The 16,064-nt window shown below is 37.4% G+C and overlaps 1 protein-coding gene across 1 annotated transcript in view; it reads right to left on the bottom strand.

Moving 5' to 3' along the window:
* Positions 1 to 381: 381 nt before the first annotated feature.
* LOC115211839 overlaps positions 382 to 16,064 on the bottom strand; it is a 144,888-nt gene continuing 129,205 nt past the window's right edge. Inside the window, exon 9 of the mRNA XM_029780556.2 lies at positions 382 to 2,936. Coding sequence (XP_029636416.1) covers positions 1,577 to 2,936 — 1,360 coding nt within the window. The 3' untranslated portion in view covers positions 382 to 1,576. The remainder of the gene's footprint in view (positions 2,937 to 16,064) is intronic.

Below are 16,064 nucleotides of genomic sequence, written 5' to 3'. Positions count from 1 at the left end.
GCCAAGTTCCACATTGTGTCATTCCTTGTTGCTACAGTACACCCCTGCTGAAAATGAATTGTATTTGTTACAGGGTGTTTATCTTACAGGCTATTAGCCCCCAAAATCATGCAGAAGGTAGACGTCAATTTCAGTTTGCATAGAACAGTTTCCTTAAAGGAAACTGTTCTATGTACTCTGTTGGCCAGTATTTGCAAGAATTCTGACTAAGAAATCTACTTAGATTTCCATATCTCCATTAGGGATTTTTGTTGCAAAGTATTTAGTATACCAGTATTTGTCTATGTTATCCAAATACATTATTGGCCATTTCAAATTATTTCTTTTGGCTCGTTTTTGTTTAAATTATGCAAACCACCAAAGCTATTACTATTTCTTCTCTTTTTTTTTTTGTTCGTATAAGTCAAGTCTTATTCTTTGGGTACTGGAGACAAGGTTGGACAATTGTTGTGCTAATAAAGGCTATTGACTAGAAACATATGTCCATGACTATCCTCTTATTTCCATACAATAAACCTATTCTTTTCCTTAAAGTCATGTCAGTTTTGGAGAATTTTTGAATCTTGAGGATATATTCCTTTCTCAGGTGAGGCTGGTCATAATTGTCATTTGGGAATGATAATACATCATTTAGGTGAAGATAATTTTAATAAATGAAGAATTTTTGTTGTAAGCTATTTAACATAAGAGTATTTGTGTGTGTGTAGTTTTTTTTTTTTATTAAAACTGAAGCTGAAAGGTTGTCTTGTGAGACAAGCTCTCAGATTCAGTGTTAATAAAAAAAATTTAAAAGAACCATCTCTATAATATGTATTGGGCATTCAGTTGTTTAATATTAAGCAATGAATCTATCTATCTATCTATATATATATATATATATATATATATATATATATATAGGTCAAGAATGGAGTGGCAATACTGATCACTTTTACAGACCTTGCTGGAATTGGTGAGATTAACCGTCATAGGTAGGGATGGACAGGGTTCTGATCTGATTGCTTTTGACAAAATAAATCCTGTTCAAGGCACTCAAAGACCAGGAGATGATATTAAACCTTTTTGACATGATAGCAGGTATTTGTTTGTGTGCGTGTGTGTATGTGAGCACATGCATGTATGAATATATGAGTGTGTGTGTGTGTGTGCATGTATATGTGTGTGCATATGAGTGTGTATCTGGGCATGTATATTTATATGCATGTATGTACATGCATATGCATGTGTTCCACAGAATGAATAACTGCACATGCATGCACATACATAAAGAGAAAATGCATTGCACATGCACACACACTCTGCTTCTTTAACAAATTCCTTCCTCCATTCTTCCAATTATGGTATTGTCCAGAATGTGTCACAGCAGAAGAAGAGAATATAAGAGGGCAAAAGAAATTTGGCAAATTATTAATTCATTCATAGCCTGTCTTTCTCTTTCATTCTCTTATTCTTTCTTACTTGTTTTCATTCTTTCTTGCTCACTTTTAATCATTCACTCTTTCACACTACATTCTTCCCATTTTTTTTAATATGTATTTTTCATTTTAAAGAAAATATAATCTATGAGATTTATCATTCACTGCAGCAGTCTAACCGATTCTGGTTGTGGTGTTACAAGTTCACTCTCTTCCACAGCCCTGTTTCTATGCATCTTCATCATACCTCCTCCACCACCACCACCACCACCTTCTTCATTAGTTCTGGGGGTCACAATATCATTCTTGGTTCCATTCATTTCGCCAATGCCGTTTGCAATGCCAGGTGATGTTTTTGCTTCAATACCATTTCTGCCACCTGAAACACTATCACCACTCCCCCTTTTATTATTATTGTCTGTATTAAAATTGACAGAATTTAAATCACAGAATATATTGTTACTGTTATCATAGTTGTTGCTGTTCCTATTGCTGGAGGATTTCTTTGTGCTATGTTTCGGCGACGGTTCCATGTCGGCAAAACAAAAGTTCTCTATGTTTGAGAGCAGGTTACCATGTTGAGAGAAGCTATCATCATCATCATCGTCACAACTCTCAGAGTCGTTTCCAATGGCAGCAGTAGTGGGGTAAGACCTGCGAGGATTAAAGTTATCATTATGTGTGCCATTCAAGACGACAGCGGCACCAGACGGTGCGGCGGCGGCAGCAGCAGCAGCAGTAGTGGCAGCGGTAGCAGCAGTACTGGAGGCAGTAGAAGGAGCGATACTTGAATCTGTGGCAGGAGGCATTACAGCCGCAGGATACAAACCCGGACTAGAGGTAACCATAGGAGAACATCCAACGGCACCGTTTAACTTTTCATCACTGTTCACATCGCCACCATTGCTTAAACGAGATGCCAAGACATCTGCCCCTCCTCTGCTTCCTCCATTTGTATCCAAGAGGAACTCATTGGAGTCACTCATATTATTACTGCTGCTGCTGCTGTTGCTACAGCTGCTGTTTCTATTACTGCTGTTAATGCGATGACTATATCTGGCCCTTGATGAACTAACAGGGGACTCTATCATAACAGAACAGCTGTAAACATGATCTCCGCTCGATCTGAGCGGTTGCTCTTCCTCACCATGGTGGTCATTCCCCGACTGAACCAGGTTCTCGTATTTGTTTCTTGGTTGAGTGGAAGACATGTTATTAGTGTGGTTTGCATTATTTTTGCTGTGCGTGTTGTTGTAGATGTTGATGTTCTTTGTGTTGACGTTGTTATTTCGCAGTCGTCTGTTATTCACTAGTTTGTCGTTGCTGCCGCCACCGCCGGCACCGCTTGCCTCATCTTCGGTGTCTGGTGTTGTAATGTTATATAAAGGGGGACCTGCACTTCTTCGGACAACATCTTCATAGGAAGGAGGGTCATAGCTTTGGGTGAGGTCATTAGTGCTGGTATATTCTTGAGTTCGCCGTCTTTTGCGTTTGGCCTGTCGTAGTTTCATGATGCTGCTTCTGGAATATTAAAGAAAAAGGAATTAAAGTTGAGTCACAAAATAAATTTTCATTACAAATTTCAAAATTTTAAACCAAATTTCATGGAAAATAATAAACAAAGCAAAGGGTGGAGGAGGCAAAATAGCTACTGCATTGGGTTGTGTCCTACATGATATTTAATTATATTTTGTACATTCCCAGTTCAAATCCTGCCAAGGTCAACTTTGCTTTCCATCATTCTAGGTCGATATTAAAGTACCGCTTAGATACTAAGTGTAAGTAAATTGGCTATAATACTTGCTACGAAATTTGTAGCATACGGCTTATCTCTGTATTAATGATAGCTGATATAAATGCTTGTTGATTGGTTGGTTGGTTGGTTGATTTCTTTAGAGATAATAGAGAAATACAGAGAGAGTTAACATAAGAGGCATAGGATGGATGCACATACTAGGCTTTGTGACAAGCAATGAGTAAAGGAATGCTATACACACTATGAAAGATATAGAAAGAATCATAGAGATAGAGTTGGAGTAAGTGACAGAGTAGTTATGGGTGGCGGGGAGTTATACAAATGAGAAATTTGCTTGATTTGTTTTATTACATTTTGAAGATGATAAAACTTTTTCTTTTGAAAATTATTATTCATTTCATCATGTCTTATAAACAAAGAAATTTGATAAAAGTTAAATAAAAAAGTTACTGTATATATGCCGTATTTCCTGATATTACTCATGGTGGTAAAAAGCATACTTACAAAGTTACTTGTCATACAATGTGTAACACTCAAGTATTCTAACACTGACTTCAAATTTTGGCTCAAATCCAGCAAGTTCAGGTAGGGGATTACATCGACCCCAGTGTTCAACTGGTACATACTTTATCGACTCCAAAATGACAAAAGGCAAAGTCAACCTCGGTGGAATTTGAACTCAGAACACTAAGTTGGAAGAAATACTGCAAAGCATTTTGCTCAGCGCAGTAACAATCAGTTTAGGGAGATTTGGTTGCTATTTTTAGCCAGCTGAGTAACTGAGAACTAAAGGGTACCTTGATGGTTTGGGCTCTACAGTAGAGCATATTTATTTACAAGCTGTGTAAGTCACTTCCACATTGATACACATCTTCATATGATGGGCAACTGAGCAGAAGAACATTTATTTTAACCCTCAATTAATTCATATTCTAACAAATCCGATTCAAAATCTTTCTGCTCCAACGGTGCATCACATTCGTGAAGTTATGTGTTTGTGATGCAATGGCCCAATTAATTTCACTCACCAAACCTGAGCATCGTTATTTCAGATCATAGTTAAGGGTTTGTTGAAATAAGCCTTTCTTTCTGCATTAATTAATTAATGGATGGATGAACTGATTGATATGGGGGTGGGGACAGATGGATGGAATAGACAGACAGACAGACAGATTAGATTAGATAGAAAGATAGATAGATAGATAGATAGTTAGATAGATAGACAGATAGATAGAAAGATAGATAGATAAATAGACAGACAGATAAATAGACAGATAGATAGACAAACAGACAGACAGACACAGAAATAGACAAATAAGCAGATAGATAGACTGACTAGATAGATAGATTACACACAAATTAGACAAGATTAAATAGACAAATGTATAGAGAGATTAAATTAGATAGATAGATTAATAGACAGACAGAAATACATAGATAGACTGACTATTTATGTAAGAAAGAAAGAAAGAAAGAAAGAAAGAAAGGAAGAAGAGAGATAGATAGATAGATAGATAGATAGATAGATAGATAGATAGATAGATAGATAGATAGATAGATAGATAGATAGATAGATAGATAGATAGATGGACAGATAGACAAACAGATAGATAAACTGACTAGACAGATAAATTAGATACATAGATCAGATTAGATTAAATAGATAGATATATAGAAGAATTAAATTAGATAGATGGATAGTTAGATAGGCAGAGAGAAATACATTGATAGACTGACTAGATAGATAGATAGATAGATGGGAAGAAGATGAAAGATAAATAGACATCCAGATTAGATTAGATTCGATAGAATAAATTAGACCGATAGGCAAACTAACTATATAAGACAAACACAGACAAATAGATGTATGTATGTATGTACAGACAGACAACCAAATTGTTGGTTGTAAAGAAAGGCTACATTGATCTAGAGCTAGAAATAATGCCAGTAAGAAGAAAGAACTGATGAAATTGGTATAATGATATAAAACAAGGAGAAAATGTAAGAAAGGATCAAAACATGGAAGAAGGGAGCAAGAAATAAACAGGATGAATAGATAGAGACAATGAAAGAAATAGGGGGAAAAAGAACAGAGAGACAGAGAGAGCAGAAGAGTTGATTGAAAAACGAAATGAGAGAGAGAGAGAGAGAGAGAGAGAGAAGAGGGACATTGGTAAATTAAAGAAAATAAAAGTAAAATAAAAGAAAGTAAAAAGATTAAGAAGAGAGCAAGGAGAGAGGAAGAAGTTAAATTTTAGAGAGATAGGAAGATCACAAGAGAGGATTGAAAGAGATAAAGAGAAAAGAATGATAAAGAAGATAGGAGAGGGAGAGAATGGGAGAGAAAAGTTCACTTTTCTGAACCAGATTAGTCATGGAGAGAGGAGATTCAATGAACCATGTTTAAACTTCCTCTTTTAAACAACAGAGAGGTTGGCACACAATAATATATGAAGTCGTTCAGAACATAAAATGTCCATGCCAAACTGATGATTATAATGAAAGAGAATGAGTATTTTAACACAGTAGAATAAATGTCAGTCATTTAAACGCCAAACAAACCAGCCATTCTTGGAGATAAACAACCACTCCAATATCTTTATTTTCTCTTTCAAACTTGCCCACCACCATTTCTGTAAGCAACTCTCATGTTCTCTTCATTTCTCCTGTTTGTCTATCTTGTCTTTTTTATACTTCATTATTCTCCTTTTATTCATGTTTTGTTACCCTTTCTCTCACAAAATCTCTACTTATATCTATCAATCTATCTATCTATCTATCGATGTCTGTCTGTCTATATCTCTATCTATATCTCTATCTATGTCTATCTATCTAAATCTATCTATCTAACTATCCACCTATCTATCTATTGATCTATCCATCTACCTATCCATCCATCAAATCTAATTATCTGTTGATTTATATATCTATTGATATAACCACCTCTCTCTCCCTCTCTATTGGTTTATCCATCTATTTGGCTAGCCTTCCATCCATCTATTGGCTAATCCATCCATCCATATCTATCTGCATCTAACAATCTAGCTATCTGTCTATATCTATCTGCATCAGTCTGTCTGTCTATCTATCTATCATTGTCTCTTAATTTCTTCTTCTTTCTTTCTGTATCTTTCATTTTCTCTCACATATTTCCACACACCACCTTACCCTTTCCCATCCAGTTATTATTTTCCATTTTTGTTCTTTTCAAATCTAAATCTTGTCTTCTGCCTGGTCTTATTGTCCTTCTCTTTTCTATCTCATTATTTTTCTCCTGCTAAGTCTATCTTTCTGTCATTTAATCAAACTATTAATCTTTCAATGAATCAAACTAATTGTGTGTGTATATATATATATATATATATATATATATATCAATGATTCAATCTACCCTTTCCTTACCTCTCTCTCTCCCTCTATCTATCAATCTATCTATACTTATCTATCTATCAATCTATCTATCTATACCTATTTATCTACCTGTTTGTGTATCAATGTTTATCATTAATTATTTGTCAGTCTCTTTAATTTTCAAACTTCATGTGCAATGTGTGTACGTGTGTGTATGTGTGTGTGCATGCATTAATTGAGTCACTCTTCTGTTAAATATTGATAAAAATGTACATATACTCATATTTTGAGTTCTATTTTCCCCATTTTCATCCACATACCTACATGTGTATGTGTGTGTGTGTATATATATATATATATATATATATATACACACACACACACACACATATATATAAACACACACACATATACATAAATATATATTCATACATACACACACCTACACACGTATGCAGGTGTACATTTTATCTGTACTATTTTGTGTCAATTGTTATCGCAACTTATTATATTCCAACAGGTTATAAATTCTTAAACACTGTCGTGATCATGTGCCTCCAATAACAAAAGCTAGGATGTGTTATATCTAACATTTGTATGTACAATGTCCTATATATATATATATATATAAAGAATAATATAACATGAAGAAGGGTTGGTATCAAGCTTTAATAGAAGATCAGAATATATTATATTATTCTTGTATTAACCTTATGCAAAAAGGAGTCCAATATGTGTATCCAGCCCTGGAAAATGTCTTAGTATAGAATAACATGTGGTAGCCAAATAACAGTGAAGGAGTCCTTAAATACATGTTACAAGATTTCTATTCAAATTATACTAAGTGTGTGTGTGTGTATAAGTGTGTATATATATATATATATATATATATATAGTAATCCAAAAATGAACAAAGAGAAAACACAACAACGCAAGGACGTGGAATTTGTACAGTGTTATCGGACACTCAGGAAAGGAAAGAAAGAAGGAGGATTTCACGCTTTGAGCGGAGCGCTTTGTCAGAAATATAGAGAAAGTCCAAAGAAGGGAAGACAGAGAAAGAAAATCGCCAACGATACATGCGCAGTCACATATAGTTGCAGTTCCCCCTCCCCATACTTCCCTCAGAGTTGGTATTGTTGCTGATCTTTAACTGTGGAGTGAACCTGTGGAAATGGTAGATGTGGGACGAAGTGGTGAAGCACAATCTTTAGATGTTGGGTCTCACAGAAGTAATGGCAAGTGACCTTTGGTGATATACTAGGTTTGAGAAGACTTATCAAACCAACTGAAACTGTAGTCGTGGCTGATGTCAGTGTCACATGACTGGCACCTATGCTGGTGGCACATAAAAGCACCCATTACAGCTCTTTGGCTTACCGGTTCCAATCAAACCATCTAAATGATGATATATATATATATATGAGGGATGACCACTACGTGGACATCCATTATGCTTATGTGTATGTAATATAATTTTTCTTTATCTCCAGATTTTAATATGCTAAACCACTGGTCAGGAAGGGCATCCGGCCGTAGAAAACTTGCCACACGCATAGCGCTGTGTATATGTATGTTTTAAATTTATATTAATCAAATTAATATTGAATTTTTCACCCTTATTATTTTAAATATATATATACATATATATAGTTAATCCAAACATGAAAACACAAAGAGAAAACACAACAACGCGAGGACGTGGAACAAATATAATATTATTGGATGCTTAGGAAGGAAGGAAAGAAGGAGGGTTTAACGTTTCGAGCGGAGCTCTTCGTCAGAAACATAGGAAAAGGAAAGATCCAAAGAGGGGAAGACGGAGGAAAAAAAAAAATCGCCAACGGTACATATGCAGTCACATTTTGAATCATATATATATATACATATATATATATTAAAGAATAATGGACTACAAAACCAAGGCAGGATGAGTATCTCAGGTCATTTAGAATATTTGATTAGAGTAAGGTAAATCAAAAAATGGAGAAGTATATATATATATATATATATATATATATTGTATTTGATGGCATATAAGATGCACTTTCTCCCAACCTCACCAAATAATGTCTCATACAAATCAACCCAGGTCCTATATATGAAGAAGGCCACTTGTAACTTAATTTTGTTTCTAGTGGTCATTTTCTCCTGAAAGTACAATGCTGACACTGAGATGTCTCAAATATGCCATCAACAATGGTGGGGGTGGGGAGAGTGAATGAGGAAAAATGAGGAAAAGACAACAGGGACAATTTTTGATGAATGAACTATTAGTGTAACACTTGAAAGTAAAAGGAAAGAGTCTTTATAACATTTTGGATGCTAGTCTTTCATCAGAAAAAAGAAAAGGGCAAAGCTGAGGGAGTATTGTTTAGCTTATTCAGCCTACACACCCCACCCACCCCACACACACCATTTTTGATGGCATGTTAGACACATCCCAATAACAACATAGGATTTTCAAGAAAAAAATGACCATCAGGGACAAAATTATCTTCTAGGTCGACCTACTTCACATATAGGGTCCTAAGTTGATTTGTATGAGACATCAAAGAAAGATATACAATGCTAAATAGATGATATTAAGATATGTTGATGGATGTTTAGGTAGATATACAGATACAGGTATAGGAATTTGTGTATGATTGAGTTTATAAACGGGGGGGGGGGGAAAGTATTGGTATAGTAATCTTGCTTTTGATGCTGTTGATAGTGGTTGTTGTGGAGCTAATGGCTACAGATGTAGTAATAATGGTAGATGTAATGCATAGGTTGTTGTTGTTTCTAAAAAAAGTACTCAGGCATGGCTATATGGTAAGAAGTTTGCTTTCAAGCCACATGGTTCTGGGTTCAGTCCCACTGTGTGGCACCTTGGGCAAGTGTCTTCTATTATAGATTTGAGCTGACCAAAGCCTTGTGAGTGAGTTTGGTAGATAGAAACTGAAAGAAGCTTGTCATATATATCATCATCATCATTGTTTAATGTCTACTTTCCATGCTGGCATGGGTTGGACGGTTTGACTGAGGACTTGCGAGCCAGAAGGCTGCACCAGGCTCCAATCTGATCTTCAGCTGGATGCCCTTCCTAACACCAACCACTCCGAGAGTGTAGTGGGTGCTCTTACATACCACTGGCACGAGGGCCAGTCAGGCGATACTGGCAACGACCATGCTCAAAAGGTGTTTTTTACATGCCACCTGCATGGGAGCTAGTCTGGCGGCACTGGCAATGAGGTTGTCAGCATAGAGGAGCTCCCAGGGGCATCCTGTCTTGAATTCCTCTGTTATTGCCTGGAAGACTATGATAAATAAGAGGATGCTGAGAGCTGATCCTTGGTGGACCCCTACCTCTACCCGGAATTCTTCACTGTACTCATTGCCAACCTTCACCTTACTGACAGCATCCCTGTACATGGCTTGCACAGCTCTCACTAACCATTCATCTATCACTAGTTTCCTCATTCACCACCAGAAAAGGGATCAAGGGGCCCTGTCAAAGGCTTTCTCCATGTCATCAAAAGCCAGGTACAGAGGTTTATCTTTGGATAGGTATTTCTCTTGCAGCTGTATTACCAGAAATATAGCATCGGTGGTGCTTTTCCCTGGCACGAACCCAAACTGCATCTCATCTATACTGAATCTCTACCTAATTATTTGGGCTATGACCCTTTCCATGACCTTCATTACCTGATCCAACAACTTGATACCTCTGTAATTATTTGTACTTAGAGCGTCACCTTTACCTTTGTAGCAGTTGACTATGGTGCTGCTACACCAGTCATTGGGTATGACTCCTTCATGTATCATCTGGTTAACTATATGGATGCCAACACCACCATATATTTTGAGCATCTCTGTGGTGATTCCTTATGGGCCAGGGCATTCCCTGTTTTCATACCCTTAATTGCGTTATCTACCAAGGTACTGTCAATTCGGATAGCTGGTCCCTCTGTTGGGTCGGCATTCGGCAGACTCTCTTTCTCCCATTCATTCTCTTTATTTAGCAACCTTTCATAGTGGCATCTCCAAACCTCTCTCTTTGGAGCCTCGTTTAATGCAAGTGAACCATCATCCATGTGGATACATTTTTCTCCTACGACATCACAATTCTCTCTCACACACTGTCATGCAACAAAAAATACCTCATGTCTTTTGTCATCATGGCGCAGATCATTGGCAAATTTTTTCTTATCTGCTTTCCCTCTCGCTAAATAAACCTGTCTTCTTAACTTGCCTTCTGGCAGTCTGATACAGTTCCCTGCTACCACCATTCTGCCAGTCCTTCCAAGCACTGTTTCTTTTCTGTAATGGCCCTGTCAACAACATCGTTCCACCACCACATTACCTTAAGTCAAGAGGGGAGTTTGCACCATCCACAGATCTGGTCAGTGGCCCTTAGCAGCTTGTCCTGTAGAAACCTCCAGTTGTCTTCCACATTATGTGATGCTATATCCCCCTTCTATTTCATCAAAAGCTTCGAGTAATGCGTCTCTAAGTCTCTGTCCATTCACAGGGTCTTTAAGCTTCCAGACCCTTCTCCTCCATGCTGGTCGTCTTCTGGGCATCCATTTAGCCCTGATCCTGAAGTCGCTAACTACTAGTCTATGTTGTGGGGTACATTCTTTGCCTGGGAAGTGTTTGGCATTTATAAGCAATCATCTTTCCCTTTTTCTGGCAAGGATGTAGCCACTTTGGCTAGTGTGTCTATCAGATCGGTAGGTGACTGTTAGGTTTCCTGAAGTTAGTATTGCAAACCATAAGATCATTTGCCTGGCAGAACTCCAGCAACCTGGTTCCCTCTTCATTGCAGGAACCAAAACCATAACCCCATGTATGCCACAGTGTGTATGTGTATGTATGTGAATGTATATGTGTATATTTGTGTGTGTGTTGTGTCTTTGTATCTGTGTTTGTTGCCCCACCATCACTTGACAACCGATGTTGGTGTCTTAACGTCCCCGTAATTCAGCAGTTCAGCAAAAGAGACCGAAAGAGTAAGCAATAGGCTTATAAAGAATAAGTCCTAGGGTCAATTTCTTTGACTAAAAAAAACCCTTTAAGGTGGTGCACCAGCATGGCCGCATTCAAATGACTGAAACAAGTAAAAGACTAGAGAAGTAGAGTGTAATTATATTTACTGCAGTTCTGTAATTACTCTCTGCTGTTAGTCAGAGTATCACCAATGTTGCTGAAACTGTAGAGTAAGAGAGAGAGAGAGCAATCTATCTAAATACTACTGTAAGTGTATATGTATATTTTCCATTCTTACCTCTTTTTATCTACAGACTTATTCTCTATAGACTTCTACAGCAACCAAGATGGGTAACCATTCGTCAAAGCCAACTTACTTTGACTTGACATGTCTTCCCCTACACTGGAATTATGTCTTATTTTATGTAAAGAATAGGTCTATTTATCTGTTTATAATTTGATCTGATTGCTGGGCTGTCTTCTTTTATGTTCTATTGTTGGTCGTTTTATGTTGGGAGACCATTGTAAGAACACCACCAACACCAACACCATCCCTACCACTACCAACAAATGAAACAGCAGCAGCAACAACAAAGAAAATAGCAGTAGCAGACGCCAACAGCACCAGCACCACGACCAATAATAACAACACCAGCACTACCACCACCACCACCAACAACAACATCAACAATGTTGAGACATCGTTGACAAGACTAGAAGATTAGCTGTCATCTATTTAATGAAAGAACAAGAGGGTGTGAGAGTGGAAAGAGATATGACAGGAAGAAAACAGAGAGAGAAAGAGACATAAAAAGGAAAGTAAGGAGAATGAGTTAGAGAGAAGAGAGAGAGAAACAAGTAGACTCTCCTGTAGAGAACGTGTGTGTGTGTGTGAGTGAGAGAAAGAAAGAAAGAGAAAGGAAATGAGTGAAAGAATGAGATTGGGGAAAAGTAGTAGTAGTAGTAGTAGTAGTAGTAGTAGTGATGAATGATTGAAATGAAAACTAACAAGACAGAGATTAAACTGTTTCTTGGTGAAAGAGAGGGAGTGAGATAAAACAGAAGAGTGAGTGAGAGTAAGAGAGTAGCAATAAACACATAGGGAGAGTGAGAGAGAGAGGAGGAGTAGCAACAGGCAGAGAGAAACTATCTTCTGGTTGACTAAGTGGATGCAGGGGTGGGGAACAGGATTGGAATAACAAAAAAAAAGAGAGAGAGAGAGATATTAGGTAAGAGAGGGAGTTTGTGAGTGAATGAGACTGTGTGGGTATGTATGTGTGAGAGAAAGAGAGAAGCAGTGCATGTGTGTATACGTACATCAAAGGGGAGGGGAAAGAGAGAAAGGAAGAGGAGGAATGAGTGAGTGAGTGAGAGAGAATAAGGAAAAGAGACTTTAAACTGAACAGAATGAATGGGGGAGACTTTGGAATGAAGAGATTCAAAGAAACGGAGAAGTAAGAATAGAAACTAATTTATATTGGAAAAGAAGGATATAAAATGTTCAAAATGTGGTGTCAAAGAGTTCAAGGAACACAAAAAAGAATTCCTACATTTAACTGATGTTGTGGTAATGAACATGTTTTACTCCATGTATATGCACACACACACACACACACACACACACACATACAATTGGGTACAGATGTGGCTGTGTGGTACGAAGCTGTGCTTCCCAACCACCTGGTTCTGGGTTCAGTCCCATTGCATGACACCTTGGGCAAGATCAAATTCTTGTGAGGGGATTTGGTAGATAGAAACTGAAAGAAGCCCATTGTGTGTGTGTGTGTGTGTGCACATTTATGTGTGTTTATCACCCACCGCTGCTTGACAACTGCTGTTGGTGTGGTTACGACCCTATAACTCAGAGGCTCAGCAAAAGAGACCTGTGAGAATAAATACCAGTCTTAAAAAAAACTAAGTATTGGGGTAAATTCATTAAACTAAAAATTTTTCAATTTAAAACATACATGCACACATACATACATACATATGTGTGCATGTGTGTGTGTGTGCGTGTGTGTGTGTGTATATATATATATATATATTACATACATATACAGACACACACATGTATATATCCCATCACAATTTAACATCCATTTCCCATGCTGGATGGTTTGACATGAGCCAGTAGGCAACAAGGTTGTATCAAGCCCTTTTATCAGATTTGGCATGGTTTCTCAGGCTGGATGACCTTCCTACCGCTAACCACTTTGCAGTATGTACTAAGAACTTTTCTTTTTGTGCCACCAGTACTAGTGAGGTGGCCACATGTATATACATATATCTTATACATACATACATACATATATATATACATATATTTTTAAGAACTAAGGAATGGAGCAGATCAAGTCCAGGCTACATATATTTCATAGCGAACAGGATCTCAGAGGTAGTAAATATCCAAGCAAGGTGTAAACCACAGGCTACTCTTCAGGCCAAGGTTATCTTGATTATATGAAGTCTTAACTTGTCGTTAAGAGGCCCATGTTAACACACAGAGGATTCAATCATAATGCATAGAAAGCACAGTTTGAGCAAAGAAGATATAGTAAGAACAGTTGCCATATTTCATTCCGTAATAGCTACCTCTGATGAGCGCAAGGTTACATAATTGAACTGTTACCTAACACTCCATTGAATCCCTAGCGCAAAACCAACTGGGAAGATTGGCCATAATGGATATATAATACTGTACACTTCAAACCTGCTAAAATATTATTTGAAATGGTTTATCTGATCAAAAATATAATTCCAAAGTGTTCATGGTGTCATAGTGATCAAAGATCAAAGACATGATCAAAGACTTTGCAATAAAAAAAAAAAGAGAAAACTTTTTAAATATAATAAAGTGGAAGTTGTAGGCGTAGGAGTGGCTGTGTGGTAAGTAGCTTGCTTACCAACCACATGGTTCCGGGTTCATTCCCACTGCATGGCACCTTGGGCAAGTGTCTCCTACTATAGCCTTGGGCCGACCAAAGCCTTGTGAGTGGATTTGGTAGACGGAAACTGAAAAGCCTGTCATATATATGTATGTGTGTGTATATGTTTGTGTATCTGTGTTTGTCACCCCTAGCATCGCTTGACAACCGATGGTGGTGTGTTTACGTCCCCGTAACTTAGTGGTTCGACAAAAGAAACCGATAGAATAAGTACTAGGCTTCCAAAGAATAAGTCCTAGGGTTGATTTGCTCGACTAAAGGTGGTGCTCCAGCATGGCCACAGTCATGAAACAAGTAAAAGAGTAAAATGTTATACGAATATATAATTAAGTTGGATCTTTTCTGTTTGGTTGCCACTTCCCAATTTTTTGAATTTATGTTCCAATTGATTTCATATTCAGCGTAACACTAGTTTAGTATGATAATCATTGACATGAAATTCATTTTCATCATAAATCAATAAATAAAGAGTTAATAGCTTTTAGAATTTGCAAATTTTGGGTAATTTTAACCAGTCAAAAGCCACAGCCTATTTCCATAGTAACAAGCCAAGCTGTTAACAAGCTGGTTACCAATATGGTCATTTTTTGCTTAAATAAATGCTTAAAACACATGCAGTATGGGGTGGTCATGAGATGTGCTAAAAATAATAGCTAAATAGGCCTTAAATCACAACTCAAATTTTTTGCGGGGTGGTTTTTGCATAATTGTATGAATTCCCATGTGTAGAATACAAATTTGCAAAAATTTTCTCAAAATTTCAAAAAATAAAAAAGAAGTTATGAAGTTATGAAGGGTTAGTTATGAAACAAAATTCCACTAGTATTTCATTTGCTTACAGTCGACAACACATGAAGTCATGCACAAAACAACAGCTTCCAAATCCTGTTTTCTGACTGTGTAAAAATTATCAGATTTAAACCTCTGTAACTTTTTAGCGATAAATTTTTCAGGAAAAAGTGAATTATCTCCTGAGATTCAGTGTGGAAAAATTACATAAATACACTAAATTTCAAAATTTTCACTAAACTTTGTGACTACTAGGGTGAAGAGGAGTTCTAAGAGAATTGAAAGAAAAGAGAGGTGTAAGGTTTTTGAGGGTAAGTCAAGAGAGAAGGGTGTTGAAGAAATGTAGGAGCTGTGGGGAGAGAATAGAGAGGGAGGGTGCATTGGGTGAAGCAGCGAGAGATACTGGAGTGTGGCTTAGAGGAAGGGGAAAGGGGAAGAGCAAAGTGGAAATGCAATGGAAACATTCCAGGTATGGAGGCACTGGGGAGAGGAGTAGGAGGAACATTGGGTGGGTGCAGTAAGAGGAAGTGTTGGGTAGCTTGGGAGAATGTGCTAGTTGTCAGTATGACAGGACAAGTAAAGCAAAGCAGTGCCCCCTCAGTCATGAATGACCATGGGATTGCACCTAGTTAGTTCCCCTCCAAGGCACAAGTCTGGTCAAGGTTGTTTTATGGAAGACCAGCAGTCACCCATGCATACCAGTCTCCCCTCTCCACGCCACTAATTTTTATCCAAGGAAAAGACAAACACCAATATTGCTTGGAACCAGTGACATTGCAACACATTTCTACAGCTGAGTGAACTGGAAATAAAGTATCTTGCTCAAGAACACAA

This window comes from Octopus sinensis, linkage group LG5 (assembly GCF_006345805.1).
Source record: "Octopus sinensis linkage group LG5, ASM634580v1, whole genome shotgun sequence".
Lineage (NCBI taxonomy): Eukaryota > Metazoa > Mollusca > Cephalopoda > Octopoda > Octopodidae > Octopus > Octopus sinensis.
The sequence above is the reverse complement of the archived record's forward strand: the minus strand, read 5'-3'. Positions and strand labels throughout refer to the sequence as shown.